This window comes from Athene cunicularia, assembly GCF_003259725.1.
Source record: "Athene cunicularia isolate RWA chromosome 9 unlocalized genomic scaffold, athCun1 chr9_part1, whole genome shotgun sequence".
NCBI classification, from domain to species: Eukaryota; Metazoa; Chordata; class Aves; order Strigiformes; family Strigidae; genus Athene; species Athene cunicularia.
This window is the reverse complement of record NW_020799110.1, coordinates 11,206,363-11,223,667: the sequence shown is the minus strand read 5'-3', so window position 1 is coordinate 11,223,667 and position 17,305 is coordinate 11,206,363. Positions and strand designations below refer to the sequence as shown.

Here is a 17,305-nt window from a genome sequence, read left to right as displayed (position 1 = left end):
ATCTGGATTTTCTTTTAAATCAAATATTCCCAAACAAATCCTGCATTTTCATACCTCAGAGAGCTACTTACTTAGCTTGTGCTGAAACTGGGGATACTGCTGGATCCCACGGCAGCCAGCTGAAGTCAGGTTTGAGGACCACCAGATAGCGTAATTGGAAACCCTTGGTTTATGGCTGCAGAGGTTTTATAGATTTTCCACTGATTTAAGTTAATCTTCCCTAAACAAATATGCTCCCATTTTCAATCTGCTGCATGAGCTAATTTGAAAAGCCATTCCAGAAATAATATGCGTGATTCCTTTTCATGTGCCCGCTTTTGCATGAACTGTATCTTGGTTGGCTTGGGATGTGCTTCTGTCACATGGGACTGGCTTGTGCCTCTTCTCTCTTCCCTTATTTTGACAGAAAAGAAGGGCTCTTGCAGTTTCAGGGACTTCCAGTAGGGAAGGTGACCTCACAGCTGGCATAGCCAAGGCTTTTTATCTGGAACTGACTTGGTCAAAATGTTACTGTCAGTGAGAGTTTCATATTGAAATATTTTGTTGGTGTGGGGGAGAGAAGGCAGAGCCTGCCCTGAGACAGTGAAACACTAACTCTGTTGTCCCTGCTACTGACAGTGCTATTGTTTTGGGGCTTGGATTGAAAGCCTTGAAATTCATAGCATTGTCAATTCATGTTGTTGATTTGGAATAATGTTTTGGAGTCCGCTTTGTTAGAGGAGGCTGGCACTACAGGGGTGAAGAAGGTCAGAGGTGCACAAAGTAGATTAAGATTAACTAGAGGAAGAAGTGGAGAGCAGCTCTCCAGTACATCAATAGAGCAAGCACTGTGTGAAAGGAACTGTCATCCTTCTTTTACCAGGTGTCCTTATAGGTGTGGTAGGTGTAAGCTATTAAACATATTTTCTGAAATTACAAAATGCAAGGTTAAATGAGAACTCCAGCTACTCACGTGAGGTTAATTTTATGTGAAGCTTTACCCCTGATCACCCGTGGTGCCCAGCTTTTGTGATTGCTCGGGGCTCTGCATGCAGGAATACATACATTAAGGAGGGTTAGCTGAGGTTGTTATCTCAGCTATCTTTCTACTTTTCTGCCCTTTGTGGAGCTGAATGCCAGAACTAACCTTGTCCCTGATAACAAGCAGAATCAACACCTGGATGAAGAAGACTCATGACTGGTGTGGACATAGTCCTTAAGACAGGTGCTTTAGGAAGCTTATTCTCTGCATAACATTATTTGCCATAATGAAGGGTTTGCAGCCTTCATGTTCTGCAGGACTTCCCATCATTACCAGATACTCCAAGACCTGCAACTGTGAAAAATCACCCTTTCTTTCCTGCTGTTGACTAGGGCACTGTACCCTTTTCTCCTTAGCTCTGACTTGGCTGTGGTTTCATGGAGTTCAAATGCAACAGCTGTTCACCTTCAAACACCACAAGTCCCAGGGTGTTTCTTGCTGCAGATGTGCTCTGTCTGCTTGTCTCATTGTTGCATGAAGACTTGAGGGGAAGGCCCAGGACCTTTCTCTTGAAAGCTACCCAGAGAACTGACCTGAGCATTTAAATCTCTGCTTTGCATCTTATGTCTTCCCTGCACACAGCAGTGAGGTTGGAAACAATGGCATTGTCAATGTGAAGGATGATACTGCTGAGTGTGAGTGATGGGGTGACTGTGGCTGTGCTGGGCTTGTGGCAGACACTTCCAGAGCAGATGAAAGCACTGCAGATCTCCCTTTTGTCAGGGGGATAGAGAGCACTGCCAGTGTTACTCACAGGTGGCCATGGAGCAGTAAAAGCCCTGTGCTCCCTGGAGAGGGCTGCAGAAGTCTTGAAGCGGTTGTGGCTAATACAGTGTATGCACCCTGGGGACAGCTGAGACTTTGCAAGTGATTGTGTTCTGTTGTGATTTGGTGCCATTGTAATTGCATTAGTAATCTGAAGTGCCAGCTGTGCAGAGTAGGGGATGCTGAGGGAAAAAGTGGGATGAACAAGTGTTCTTGGAAGTACATAAGTTCGCATGAGCCTGGAGCTCAAGATACAGCAATGTTTCTTTTTGGAGGCAAAACCAAAACTCCCAAAAATTTCCTAATTACAGCTTTGTTGCAGACATTGAAATTAACTGCTGTAAAATAGGTGTGCATCCACATATATAACTGTGTGTGTAGATACAGGGGTATATTGTTTGGGATGAGAGTGACTGGTTGCAATTCAGGACAAGACTCTTGCAGAGTATGGAGATGCAGCTTTAACTAGATGGTGTGACAGATCAGGCACCTTTGCAGGGGGTGGGAGAAAGGGTCTGCCTTGTGTTTTCATGGACAGAGGAGAGAAGGAAAAAAGTGTAGAACAAGCAAATTATCATAAATGCCAACCTGTGTCCTGTGGTGCAGAGCAGCTATAGGTACAGACAAAAAAAGCAGACATTTTCTTTAAAAAGTGGCTTTGAACTTTTCTTTTTATGTATGTAATGGATTTAGGTAAAAGAGCTGGGGCAGAAGGGAAAGTGTGGGGAGAAATGAGGAATAAGACCATGTGTAAAAAATCTGGCTTTTTGAAAAGAACAGTTTCCAATTTGAATTATGTTGGTCCAAGAGGCTTTGCAATTTTTCTGCATCTTGTCATGGGAGGCAGCTTTCACACAGCTGTTGAGCTGCTGTTGCTTTTCTTTCTAAGAGTAATTTGGTCTCTTGGAGGACAGCCTTAGTTTCACATCATGGCAGGGTTCTGCCGTTTTATTGTTTTGGTATCTAAGCAGAGTAAGATATTTATGTGATATTAGGGCTTCATGTTTTCAGGTTATAAAAGAAGTTTTTCTTGGAGACTGAGCACACTGGTAGTTCTGATTGGATTTACTCAAGCATATGAGACTCAGGAGTGTGTATCTGAGTAATGACTAAAGTTGTGATTATGATTTTAATTCTTGTGAGGCTGTTTTTTTCATTGAATGATAATGAAGTACTAATCTAAAGAAACTCATCCTCTTTCTTTGTACCTCAAAACTATGCAAAGCTCTAGCTCTCTAGAAAAACTGTTGGCTGCTCATCTTCGTATGAAATGTTCACATTGATATGTTCATGGTACTGTAAACAAGACACATAGAATCTTTCATATATTGGATTATACGGAAACAAATGAAAGCAGCAAGAGCACAGTCAATAATTAGCCAAAAAAAGGAGAAAACTGGAAGTTCTTTAAAAATGAAAACTTTTGTGTTGGCATTTTAAGGAAACTTCATCTTTATTTACCCCATGAAGATAAACCTTCTGAACTAAATCTAGATTATCTGATTGCCAAACATGTCTGGGATGGATAATCCTAGTGTGTACAGTTAGTAGAGGCTCTTGTGCAAGGATGTTAACCCAGAGTATTGAGAGAAGGTGTCCTAGCATGTCTGTTACAGTAAAAGATCTTCTGACTTGCAGTTGACATCTGTAGATTCCAAATATTGATGACTCTTCTGGCATTAGTTTTGATAGATGCAGAATATATGGTGTTCACTCATTTGAAAAAAAAGAGACTGCGTCCTTCAGGCAGCTTTCGTGGACTGGCCTGCTGATCCTGGAGCTGCATGTCCCTGCTTTCCCATCTCACCAGGAGAGCAGCATCCACCTCTGCACCGGGCACTTCGCAGAGACTGTCTTGTAAACATTCTGAACAATAGCTCTGAGTGCCTGAGTTGAGAACTGAATGTGTGAAGAGCTGTGATTGCAGAAAACTCTACCCATTCCCAAGAGTAACTGTGGAGGAACTGAGCAGAGCTTGCAGACAATACATCTTGAGGGCTTGGCTCTGTCTTGAATAAATAGTGTGGAACTACTGTGCTGGCACATCCATACAAAGGATCTTATTTGCTGAAAGATACTGCATGTTGAAGGGCATATGGTGAATGTTTCATTTCTGTGCACAACTGCAGGATGTTTGTCTCACCAGTGTGTGTGTGTCTTTTTTTGATGACTGTTTTAAACATCATAACAACTGTAATTTAATATGTTTGGGTCTGGCATTTATTTTTCTTCCTCTTTGACTAGGATGGGACTCGCGATATCTTTATTGATGGAGTGGTTGCTCGCAACAGAGCCCTGAATGGTGACATCGTGGTAGTGAAACTGCTTCCCAAGGAGCAATGGAAGGTCAGTTCAGTATATTTTTCTGTGATTTAACAGAAGAGCTTATTACTGTTTTCTTCATTAAACTTAGGGCCTGAGACAGAGAATAGAGAATTTCCTACAAATCAGATTAGCTAAATTGCCATTTATGCTGCTGTAGATTAAAACACTTTATCCATTGCAACATTTGGAAGAAGTGATGCCTAAAGTGTTGAAGCCTTACTCTTTACATGATATGGCCTTCCTTATCACTGTATAGAGAAGTCTGACAACAAGGCTGGTTCAAAGCATGGTTGTCAGAGGTGATTTTTGAGATCTGTCATTTAGTTGTCTTCATGCTGTGGTATTGGATAGCTCTATGTAGGTGTTTGCAGTTGCTCATGCATTTGACAAGTGCTGTTGACAAAGCTTCATTAATGATTAACTCTTGCTAATTTGTGGGTCCTCAGTCCATGGAAAATTTATCTTGTCACAGCTCCAGATTTTGTGGTAATACCCTTATTTACATGAATGAAGACTGTGTGAAATTATTGGAGCAATGCAAATGTGGGACAATGCATTTTTCACTTTCATGCCTGAGAATTTCACTAAGATCACTGTCTCTGGGTTTTTTCTTCTTTCACTGATCAAACTCAAAGTCCTTTCAAACATCTGGATAATTTTTTCTTGTTTGCAGGTTTAACATTGTCAATGCAGTGAAAGTTCTTAATCCTTTTCTCTAGCTGCTGGTCGATGTAAGCTACAGTTAGCAATTTTGACATGACAGAACTGCCACAAATTGTTTTCCAAACATGATTTCTGAACTCTTCGTGAGAATTTAAAGACTATTGTATGTCTCTTGGAGAAAAGTAATAGTGAGGGTGATTCCAGCAAGGTGGGAGACTGGTCTTGAATTACTTTAGCCTGCAGTTTTTTACTCATTCTAGCTACTTCCTCTGCCTGTCTTTGTTTTAAGTTATGGGGTTTTAGGCTTGCAAATGCAAGGTCTTTAGTGTGGTCATTTGCTGAACCTTATATTCTCTGTTTAAATCTAATAGCAATGCATAAAATAAGTAAACAACCCAAGTATTTATTGACACATGCAAATGCAAAACTACCTTGTACAAAAGGCAAATGATAAGTGGGATCTAACCTACTGCAGGTATATCCATATACAAGTATAGAAAAGAGGTCTGCTGCTATCTATGTAACCTCTGAGAACCAGTTTTGAGGGTCAAAGCAAAATTTCTTTGATAGCCATTCAAGAGTCCAAATCAGAGTTCACTAAAGCTGTGATGATTACTATATGTTTGGATCACCAAATCCGTATACATAAATTATCTTTTGCATAAGACTATATCATATAGTTGGAAAAATGGAATAGTTCGGGTGCTTAGATCCTTTGCCAGGACCTGCCAGCACAAGAGCTTCTTTGTAGGCTGGATAGAGGTTGCCTGAGCTGGAAGCTTTGTCTGTGATTTTCCATTTATATCTATCTGGCTCTAAACAAAGATAACACCTCTCTCTCACTTATATACTCATACCTTCATATGTTCAACAGTAATGTTCTTTTATGAATATAAGAGGAAAGGTTCAGTTTCTCTCTGTCCTGGACAAATGCTAGAAAATATAGAACTAGTGGAGAAGTGGTGTCTGACTGCAAGGAGACAATTCAGAAGACTTCAGTGTTTTATAGTATGATTATGATTCTTTTGTGGTGAATTTAACCTTGCCAAATGAAGTAGCTGGAACATGCCAGTCATGTTTTTCAGCCACACAGGTGCTGCCCTATGTAGTCTCATTTTTTGTTTCTTGCCATCAGCAACTTAATCAGTGATGACATCCCTTTTCCCCTGCTCCCTGAATCTCTTGCTATGCGCTCATGTTTGTATTAGTTCTTTGGGAAAGGTGCCACTAAATTGCACTGAAAGATACTGCATTCTGCCAAGTAATTCATACTGATTAATGATAAACTGTCGCAACCTATTTTAGGTTTTTCCATTTGTTTAATCTCATGCTGCTGCAAAGCTGCCACATAGGTGTCTTGAGGGTTTTCTTCTTCCCGTTGGGCCTTTGGAACAAGCTGAACAGCTTCAATTATTTCATTGAAAAATGTAAATTAGATGTATGGTATAACTGATGTTCTCAGAGGAGACTTTACAGGCTCTGTACATATTGGTTTGTTAGGACTGAGATGTGCGTGCTGATCATTTTTATGGTTCACTATTCCCAGCCCATTAGTCTGTGCTCCGGTGAGAACTGAGCTGGGCTTTTTGCTAGTAAACCAGTGTCTTGCACAAGATAAGGTTGCTGTTACAGCAACCTTAATGAGTCTGTGCCTTCTTATTTTCAAGCACCCTGGATGGCCTCTGGATGCTCTGAGGGAAGATCTTCCTGTTGCTAGTGCGGGTGGTTGCTGCCATGCAAAGTCACTGCATAACGCTCACCCCAGTAATGGCAGGAGCTGACTTAGCTGGAACCTTGGTTCAGTTTATGTGTGTAAATGGGATGAATGGGGAAAACCTGTGACTGGTGAAACTATGAATTTTGGATAGGGAAATCTGTGTGTTTGCTTGAAGAGTTGAGGAAGTTAGGAGCTGCCCTGTACCCAGTGAGTCAGTCTTTGCCTGTGAGAGAAAAACACCAGCTGGAGAGCAGTTACTCCAGGGATATATTGTGTTCTGTTGAGCCTGTAATGGTGATGCCTTACACACAGCCATAAATGCCACAGTGAATTGTAAGGGGATGGTGAAATACTCTAGATGTGTGGTTATACTTTAAGTAACACCTTCTTGAGAGGGACAGCAGTATTTTCTTCCTCCAGCCCTCCACTTCCTGGCTCAGTGGTGGGAAATTTATCAGGCTTGAATTTCTCAACATCATGTCCTTCCCAGCATGTACATCAAGTGCTTGGATGAGCTACCATGGTCCTCCCTGTGCTTATTCTGTCTGGTCTTAAAGCTCTGTTTGTTCATACATCCTCTGGGACAGCTGCTTGCTGTTCAGCGATGATCAGTTTGTCAGTTCATATTTTTGTGCTTACTATTAGTTCTGATCAAGGGCCAGCAATTTCAGTGTGGCACCACTGGCTTGAGGGAGAGACATTTTGTCCCCAAAACTTGTTGTCTTGTGATCCCGAAGAAGGTGACCGTTGGCTTCCTGCCAGGGGCATGCACTGTGGTGACCACATTTGAAGGCTGTATTTCAGAAGTTCCCCTCCTGTCCTCTTGTGTTACATCTTGGGAATATTGAGGTGCTATGGTAACTTTCAAATATTTAGCTTTTGCAAAGTAAGGTATTTGACTTAGACTGTTTTTCCAGGTACTTAACCTACTCTTAGTGAATGAAGTCAGAGTATCATTGCAGTTAGCTAGACTGTCCTCTTCTTACTTGAAGCTGTAGGGCTTCCCCAAATCTGTGCCTTCATCTTCTGGAAGAACGCCAGGATAAAAAATAGCCAGTGACAGAGGATTTATCTCAGTCCTTGTCAATTATTCTGATGAAGAAGAAAAATCGTGCTTTATTTCTTGACTGATTTTCACTACCTTAACTTCCACCCATGGGTTCTTATTATATTTTATGGAGTTGTGCTTACATCAATTTCAGGAGCTTCAGTTATACAGTGGCATAATTACTGGAAGGCAAAAAAAAGGTTGATGTGATGATTACAGCAATATTTCTCAGGCTCATCAAGGAGAGAAGCAGCATGTCAGTACAAAGGATAAACCTAACCCACCTTTCCTCACAGCCTCTTTTTGCTCTTTTACTGTCTGCTTAATTGCCAGACAGAATTTGTTTAATTTCAGATATCTGTTTTGGTTTTTCTTGTAAGATATAATTTCTTTGGTGGAAGGAAATAGCATAATAAGTCATTTGATACCACTTGGGGCTTGGATTCCTGGCCCAATCTCTGGTGCTTTTAGAGTAGTAGTTTATAATGTGGAATGTTTTTCATGACAACCGTCTCACGCATTGCATGCTATGGCTGAAATTTTAGAGTCTTAGTCTGAAAATAGTACCCAGACGAGGACTTTTTGCTGCTCAGAATGGCCTGAAAGGAATCTTGGGTCCAATCCCCTGTTGTTTGCTACAGCATGCAGGACAGATCTCTGGTTCTGCATCCTGCTTTCAGCAGTGATATATTAAAACAATTATATATGTACATAAAATGATGTACATAAAATAATGACAGATTGATCTGTCAGTTGCTCAGAGATCAGTGCCTGCAAGTTCTATCTTTTTTTGTTGTTGTTTCATGAATGAGTTCCTGTTCAGGTTGAAGTGCTCCTTTGCACTATTTTCAGCTGATTCTTTTGATCTTGTCAGAAGGTCTCTGAGGCCAAGGATGTAGAACTGTTCATTAACGTACAGTGTGTGTTGCTGGATAATAGGATAATGGGTCCAGCATTTTAGTCATGAAGTGTCTGAAAACGATAGAAATAGTAGTTCTTTATAGCTCATGAGAGCACATGTTCTGTTCAACACTGAGGTGTCCAATGCAGTACAGTTCAGCAGGAGATCTTAGAGCTGCCTCTTCTAGAGCCATACATGAGAGATAAATATTTAAACACTTTCTGTACAGAAGACATAAACTACAATTCACTTTTCCCAGCTGTGACTGTTGTTGGCATAATTACGAACAAACACAGAGAAGGAACAATTTGATTCAAGCAGACATCACAAATATCACCATTTATAGTTTGAACAGAATTATGTATCCTGGCAAGTCACTGCCTCCAACTGTTGGTGAAAACCTATGGACCATTAGTTGTCCAGAGGGGATGCTAGCTTTGGATTTGCCCTGTTGAATAACGATTAATTTCAACCAAATTCTTCTGAGAGTCAGTTTCTTCTCAAAATCTCCCAGCTAATTTAAGGATAACAGTAACTCAGGAGGAGATAGGGTTCTTAGAGGGTTATCACAGCAATACTGTTTGAGTCTAACAATCAAGAATGTTGTTTGGAAACATTACATTCATAATAATAAAAAAAAAAGTTCTGGAGAAGCCATTATTGAAATAGTAAGTGTTCTGGCACGGTAAGAACATTCAAGTGTAATTCATGATATCCAGGAGTAAAGTGGGAAGCCTAAGAAGCCAGCCAGGAAGATGTCCAGAAAAGCAGAGCCCTAGCAAATCTGAAAGGTTGATGGATGCTGAAGGGAGGAAGGGTAGTTGTTTTGGTTTTTTTTTCATTTGTTTTGCTGTAGACTTTACAGTGAGGGCTGTAAGTTGATGGTCGCACGCATGTGTCTGCACTCCCCACCCGATCTCGGAAAATCCCCAAACCACAAATTGGTGGAATCTGGGGAAGCTTCATTACATGCTTACTTTCTGATTATGCTGTTCTCTGGATGGCCACACGTTTTTCCACACTGCCAGCCCTGATGGACCTTTGCTGTGAGCTGGCATGGCTCTTTCCAGGCTTTGCCTAGCTCCAAACTGTCAATACTTTTGATAGCAAAAAAGCTGAGAAAATAGGAAGTGTTGTTCACTGAGACATATGTGGCATTAAATTTGCTCTTCTTGCAGATGTTGTTTTCACATTCTGTTAATCAAACATCACTTGAAGTGAATCAACCAATGTCAACACAGTGAGGTTTAATAGCAAGACCTGGCATGCTTTTTAGGGTATATAATGATAAAATGACTGTAATGATCTGTGTTATGTGAGATTGCTGTGACCCAGTGCTGTGTTCATCCCTCGCCTCCCCCGGATGTGTAAAACAAGGAAGTGCAAATACCAGCATTTTAGATGTTGAAAGCAACCTTGCCTTCCTGAGAAGGACCTTTCCTGTCAATACCTGCCTCAGTCTCTCTGATCGGAAAAACAGGATCCCAAATAATAAAATCACAAGAAAGGTACAGAGTTTTTGAACAATCTAATGTCCTTTTTATTCTTCCTCCTTCTCTGCTGGGTAAGAGTGATATTAAAAGACAAATTGTTTAATTAGGTAGGAAGGCAAACTTCTTTTTGTTGTCTGCCTGCATCCTGTCCTCCCAGTGAAGAGTTACACTGCAGATGTGGTTTGGCAGCACAGATGCAGAATAAGATAAAAACGTTACCCTTAGGTGAACAGTCAAGCATTAAATAATCATTCATCTCACATGTGATCAGTTGTTATATCCCTAGTGGGGATATAATGGCAGATAAACCCCATGTGATAGGGGTGACTTCAGGCTATGTGAGATACCACTAAATTTCAGTGCGTATTCCTGGAAGAGCTACATCTTGAATGGAAGGAGGTGGTCGTGAGGGCATCCGATCTTACTTTAGAATAGGAGTCAAGGCAACATCTAATACCTGATCTCTGTTACTGCTCATTTCTTTTTCTTGGTCACATGAATATAATCTAGTACAGCAAAGTGTTTCCTTTAACAACTAACTTTTCTTCAAGTGATTGTTTTAAACTCTATTATTCCAAGTCCTCTGTAAATATGCACACATCACAGTAGATTATTCTTAATCCAGTCTCTTACATAACCACTATCATTTTGGACTTTTCTTAGTCTTTGGTTCCTGTGGAATTAGTATTTCTTAGAACTGTTTGCTTTTTGCCGGTTTGGAGACTTATTTGATGATATCACATGAGTATTTGGAGCACCTTATAAGAGAGAGTCAGGATACCTGTTGTTGTGATGGGATTGGTTTTTGGAATGTCACACACATTAAATTCACTTAACTTTTTATAAATGCTTTCTTGAAAGACTGTCCAAATTTTCAGTAGTCTGAGTTTCTTTCAGATCCACATAATTAGAAATAAGCTTAAATAAAGTGTACTGATGATAAAAGTCCCATCTGGCCTAATATTTGTACATTGAATGTTATATTATGTTTATTTCTAAGGAGATTGTACCCCTAATTTAGCTTGATAGCTGAAGAAATGAAGAGCTACTATGACATTAAAAAACTGTAAATCTTCAAAGTCCCTAGGTGAGGTGGTTTTGGATTGTGTCCTAAATTCTGAAGAAAAGAAAAAGTGCTACATATCTATTTGCATGCTTGTTCTTGTTATCGGCTGGCAGAGAAACAACAATTGGCTGCAGTATTTACATGTGGTCAAAGCTACTAAGGTTTGCTCATTGACTCTTTTCCTTTATTTCCTTAACTGATGTTTATTTTTCTTAAAGCCATAAATCAGAGGGACAAGGAATCTAAAAAAGAGGTGATATGTAAATGAAGAATTACAGCAGCTGGAGGAGTGACAGGGATTTTTCTACAACAGGTTCTTTGGGGCAAGACCTCATTTAAAATCACGTGGTTCTTGGAGATACGGAAGGTATTTGTCATCAAGAATGGGATGCCTTAAATTTGTTGTTGACATAAGGTAATTTGTAACTATCTAAGATAAAGTTGTCTGAAGTCTAACAGTTAGGTTTTGAATCAGCGTGCCGCCAGCTTCAAAGGGTGGTTATGCCTTATCCCAAACACTGTTCCTGTGCCTTCCTCTAGGTGAGGCAAAGTGTAGCCAGGTTGAGGAGATCTTCCTGGCCTACCACCCCCTCCTGTCCTAGCTTTTTGGCATTATTTGCTGTGAGGGGATTCCCTTTTCCTCAGATTTCTGAAGCTAATATCCTAACTACTAGGCACATTGGAAGAACTGGGAATGAGTCTGTTCTTGGTGCACTAACACACAGTGGAAGGTGGCCAGTGGTTTATATGTATCAATAACAGCTTTCTTAACACTACTAACATAAGAAGTCTTACTACTTGGTATTATCCTTCACCCAATTAACATACAAATCAATGCTGTGGAACCTGTAACTGTGGCAATATCTCTTTCTACAGCATGTTGAAGAATTGCAAGTGATGCTTTCAATCAAGTTTCTTATTTAAGAGGTGCCACTCCTAACACTGAAGGATAAATTCAAATTCCTCCTGATTATCTTTTCCCACAAATTCCTCCCTGCTTCAGTAGTTGCGTACTTGACATCATTTCTCAGCATGTGCTCACCGATAAGACAACTGGTGTGGGTTTTTGAAGGTCCCAGATTCTATCTGCATTTTGCAGTTTTTGTCCCAGCCTTAACTACCTGGAGGCTTTTTAAAAAGTGTTGCTAATGACTCTAGGAAAATACTGCAGGATAGAATGCTGATCTACTAACTGCCCAAAAAGCCAGTCCCATTTGTGTGTTTCCTTGCTTTCTCACTGTTTTGGTTTATGTTTTCTGTGTTCTGTCATGTCAGGCAATAGCTGTTTCATGAAAGTGGGTCTGTCTATGACTCCTGGGAGTTTTTTAGGTTTTGAGTACGCTGATGATTCATCCATCTTCAGCTGTATCACCTCCTGGGGTTGAAGCGTTTCTTTATTTTTAGCTTTGTCTAAATTACTTTGAAATGGCAGTACCAAAACACATACTTTTAATTGAGCAGCTTTGGAAGTGTGAAAATGAAGACTTGGCGTGGTCTAATTAGCACTTGTGTATTTTGGTTGCAAAATGCAACTGGCAAAGAATTCCTCAGGCATCGTTCTCTGTGCTGTCTGAAAAAAACCCTGCGTGAAGGTGTACATCCTGCTTAGTTCTTGTTGATGCTTGGAAGTCCTGACTGTAATGCTTTTGCTCATCAGCTAACTGCCAGGACGTCCTTCTGTTCTTCTTCTCCTTGCATTTTGCTTGTTTGTTGGAATGAGCATTGGCTACTTTTGTTTGTAAGTTCTATAGAAACTGGCATCTCTTTTTCCTGTAGTCTCTCTAAATCCCTCATAGCATCGTGTTTGCCAGGTTGGTGCTGTCTGGGGAAAGTCCTGAGGAGCTGTGTGAAGTGGGAGGGTTATCTCAGCAGCTTCTCTTTGTCCCTGACCTAATGACTGTTCAGAGGGCTGGGGTGGGGAGTTCTGTTAAAAACCTTAAGTACAGTAGCCAGATAACTCACCTCTATGCCCTACTTGATTTTTTCCAGTAAAGTGAATTTCCTTCGGGGTTTTAACATCTCTTTTTATGTCAGGTTGCCTTTTTTTTTTTTTTTTTTTTAAATTTTCTGAGCAGTTCAGGTCTGTAGCTGTAGCTCCTTGTAGTAACAACTGCTGTGATGGTCTTGTTTAGGTTTGTTCTTGCAGCTCTTCTCCCTTTGCCACAAGGATGAGAGCTTGTCTGGTGACAAGCATCCTTTCCAAAGGGTCCCATCCATAACAAATCTGGGCAGAGCCCAGCTGCATCTGATGATGCTGTGGGACCCACACCCTGCACAGCCCAACTGCCTTGGGAACAGCTCACTGCCCATTTCAACACAGTCTCTTTCTAACCAAGTACCATCCCCTGACCTTTAGGCTCATTCTTTTGGCAAAGCAACCCAGCAGCTGTGGAGGTTTGTGAATGCTTTTACATCCAGCCATTGTCTCACAGTTGTCCCTTAAATGTATAATTGGCTTGCTGGTAGGCAAGCCTATGGCCTCCCTGCTAGTTTCTTTCAGTATCTCCATATTAGAGGAGTATCCAGAGGGAACGTACCAGTGATCCTTTCCGGTGACTGTGCCCGGCTGCGTCACCCAGCCAGCAGCAGAGTTGACAGTGACTGCTGCCACCCTTGGGTTGGAATAAATGCCTTGTCTGGCTCTAGTTTATCTAGCTGGGCAGAGGGTCTCATGCCATGGGTGAGTGCTGTGTTGGCAACCATCTGGTGCTTGAGTCACCTCTCTGGGTCTCTGTTGTACCATGTAGACATACCCAAAGTGAATGGATGGCCATTAGTTTAATCTGATATAGTTTGGTAGCTATGCTTCATGCATAGTCTGAGCAGTGTTTTGGCAGCATGGCATTACTTTATCTACTCTTCCTGTTTTTTCCCCCATATTCTCAAAGCTTTCTCTTAAACTGTTTATTCTTTTTTTCCTCTGCACAGTTGTTGAACTGTGGATATAATATGTTTTATCAACTCAGAGTCGTGTCTTGGAAACTTAATTTACCTTTTTATGTAATGCTTTATCACTAATGCATGGTAACGTTTCCTGGCAGGATATGCATTGTTAAAATTCGTTTGTAGAAAAAAAAAAAAATGGCATTGAAGCGGATGGCTCCCCTCTTGTAAGGTTCAAAAGTTTGTAAAGCAAAAAAGGAAAATGTTCTTCAAGGTACCTGACATCATTTTAGTCCCACCATCCTACTTTCCCATGGGGTGCCTCCTATCAGTGGTTAAGATATAACAGAGCCCCAAGACTAGGTGTGGTGGCAGCCGTCACTGTCAAATAAAGGAAAGGCTGGGAGGGGAAGGCTGGCCTTGTCAGGGCAGTGTCTCCGTCTATACAGTAATTTCCTATGAGCTGACTGAGACCTTGGGCAGACTTTTTGCTAACAAAACCACTACCACATGTCAAAATAGATTTTTTTTCACCATTGTCTTTTTGCCACTGAAAAAGTCAGCATTATCCAGTGGTCAGTTATTCAGCCGTCTGCCCTCCTGTGCCATTAAAGCCACCTAGGCAAGTTAACTGGTTTCTTGGGGATGAGTGGCACATCACTGCAGCAGCCAACTTCAGTGACATGGGAATGGTCCTGGGGCCTGAGGCTTGTCTTTGAACAATTAGTTGCTATGATCGTAAATAAACGGTTAGACTGTGCTTCTGAGCTCCAGTTCCCAAGCACTGATTTCTGTTAAGTGCTTTGTGAAAGAAAGAAAAAAATTTAAAAAAAAAATCTGCAGTTAAACTAATCTCCTATAACAATGTATATAATTCGTTCTGAGGACCAGTGCTTGAGGGAAGGGCGATGTACAAAATGACAGACAACAAAATATACATAACTCTTTGTGCAGGGCTTTTGTGGTATTAGGAAATCAAGCTCCCAACACTGGCATATCACCCTCTCTGATTAAACACTGCGGTTTCCCTAGCTAAGGATCGATTACTTAAGAAAACACTAAGTATTTGTCAAATACTCTTCCTTCGGATATTTCACGTCCGGATCCTTTTGTCTTCATTGACTTGCCTCAACACCTCTGCTGCTCAGCAGAGGCGGGGTGTACTCCCTCCTATCCTTCCTCATGGCCCGAATGCCATGCCCTGCACCTTGCCTCAACCTTAACTTCTTATATAAAAGTAGCTGGTTGCATAGGTTGATCCATGTCACTTGGGTGAGGTGAGGGACCAGAATGAGAGTGAATGCTTCACTGTGATGAGCAGCTCTCTGCCCTTGTGTTTATTAAAGAAAATCTCTTCCCCTTTGCAGATGTGAGGAGGTGTATAGCATGGTTCCTGTGTCCTGGCTGGTAAGAAACCCAAGGAAATGCTCTTTGTTTAAAATGTGTTGACCATTTTTAGTGTGCAGTATTTTTCCAGCTGAGTCCATGGCTGGATGTACTGTACATTATAGGATTATGATATTAAAAAAGTGATGAAAAACATCAACATTGAATTTTAAATTTGCCACGGGTGCTGCTTTATTAGATGCTGCCACCTTTCAAGATTTTTCAAGTCTCTATTTTCCAGGGTCAGTCAGAACAGCATCAGAATAAATATCTTCCTGCCCATGTCGCATCCCCTCAGCTCTGAAATGAAAATAATGTGGTCTTAGCAAAACCTTCTCTCTTTCCCAAGAGGTACCAGGGGAACCTTGCTTTATTTCTTTACCAGGTATACATAACCTCTTCTTTACAATAAATATATTGGCTCCCACCCCCAGCATTAATTATCTTTGATACATGCTTGTGAAAAAAATTATACCCCAAACCTGTCAGATTTTTCCATCACAGTCTACCTGATATTCTCACTGTGCAGAAGTAAATACAGAATAAATGACTGTGTAGAGAATAGAGTATGCCAGTTCATGTGTCTTTGATAAATGAAAGTGAATGCAGACAAAGATGATTTTTAAAAAATTTTCATTGAAGAAGGTTTAACTCAAGTCTTAATGCATTACACATTACAGGATATTTATGCTTGTGTAAACACTGTCATTGAAGTTGAGGTTAGTCAACCTTTCTGTGTTACAAGCTCAGAGAATTGAATGCAGGGCTATAGTAAAACTTGTTTTGGGCAGAAAACTGACTTCAGAGGTTTGTTTTGAAGTTGGTGTTTTATGGGCAACATTTGGGAAGTCTGTTCAGTGATTCTTCTCAAATTTAAGTAAAATAGTGTGTGTTGAAATGATTTCATTTCATGTTGTTGTACCTGTGGAAGGACTTATTTGAAGAATTTTCTTTTGAATGAAGATTTGCAACTGATGGCTCCAGCATGAAAACTTGACACATATGCTTCCACTTGGCTAGGAGAGGAGAAAAGGAAAAACCCATACCCATTTAGGATATGTTTAAACTTTTAGGAGTTGCTTTGGAAAAGCAAATATTCATTAGAAGTGAATACCTTTAGAATCTGGTAAATCATACAAGTGCACGTGACAGTTTTGATATGATAGATGAGCGTGTTAGGCCAGCAATGGGAAACTTCATCTTAAGCGGTTGTTGGCATGTTAGACAGGAATGAGCCACTCCCTGTGGAGGTGAAGAGTACATTGATATTTATGTGGCAATTTTTGACTGTTCAAAAGGAACAAGAGCAGTTTAAATTCCAGAGTAATGCATAGGTACATGAACTGTAGCTTGCAAGGTTTCAAGCTAATATGCTGGAGTAACTTACACTTCTAAAAGTTCTGTGTTTTATCATTAAAGAAAAATAGGACAGACTACTTTTTGTATTGGGGGGCCATAGCATTCTTGTTTCACTCTACCTCTGTTGCAGTATCCATATGTCTTATATGTCTTGCTGTGAAATATTTATACAGGTGAGAACAGTGTCTGTAGTGAGTCTGATTTGTGTATTAATTTATCTTGACCCCTAATTTCAAAGCACCATAGCAACTTTCTGTTTTTCTTTTATGTCAGGTCTCAGTGCTTTTAGAGCTTGCTGATCCTGGCTTATTGTTCTGTATTGTTGACAGTTTTGAAGTTATTAAATGTTCAAGTTGCATCTTTTGATTACAGATCCATAGCTTTCTTCAGCATTGTTTGAAGCTGAATTTGGTAGGAGCAGGTCATAAAGTCATGAGAGGATTAAATAAGAGGCATACAGTTGAATGGTATGAGATGTGAAACTGGTTTTCATCCAGTTTTTGAAGTACTGGCTTTATTTTTGACTAGCCTAGAGTAAGGGTTTGATAAACTGGGGTTGTATTGACTGTTGGGTAAAGAAAGCAATATTCTGTTAAGAAATTATGAAAACCATTCATATTGTAGAGCTTGGGTAGAACATTTTAATTGTACTCATGTGCATAGTGCAGTAAAATAATG

General features: G+C 40.5%; 1 protein-coding gene across 1 annotated transcript in view; it reads left to right on the top strand.

Moving 5' to 3' along the window:
* DIS3L2 (DIS3 like 3'-5' exoribonuclease 2) overlaps positions 1-17,305 on the top strand; it is a 189,896-nt gene that overhangs the window by 22,692 nt on the left and 149,899 nt on the right. The window contains exon 5 of the mRNA XM_026854640.1: positions 4,031-4,132. Coding sequence (XP_026710441.1) covers positions 4,031-4,132 — 102 coding nt within the window. The remainder of the gene's footprint in view (positions 1-4,030; positions 4,133-17,305) is intronic.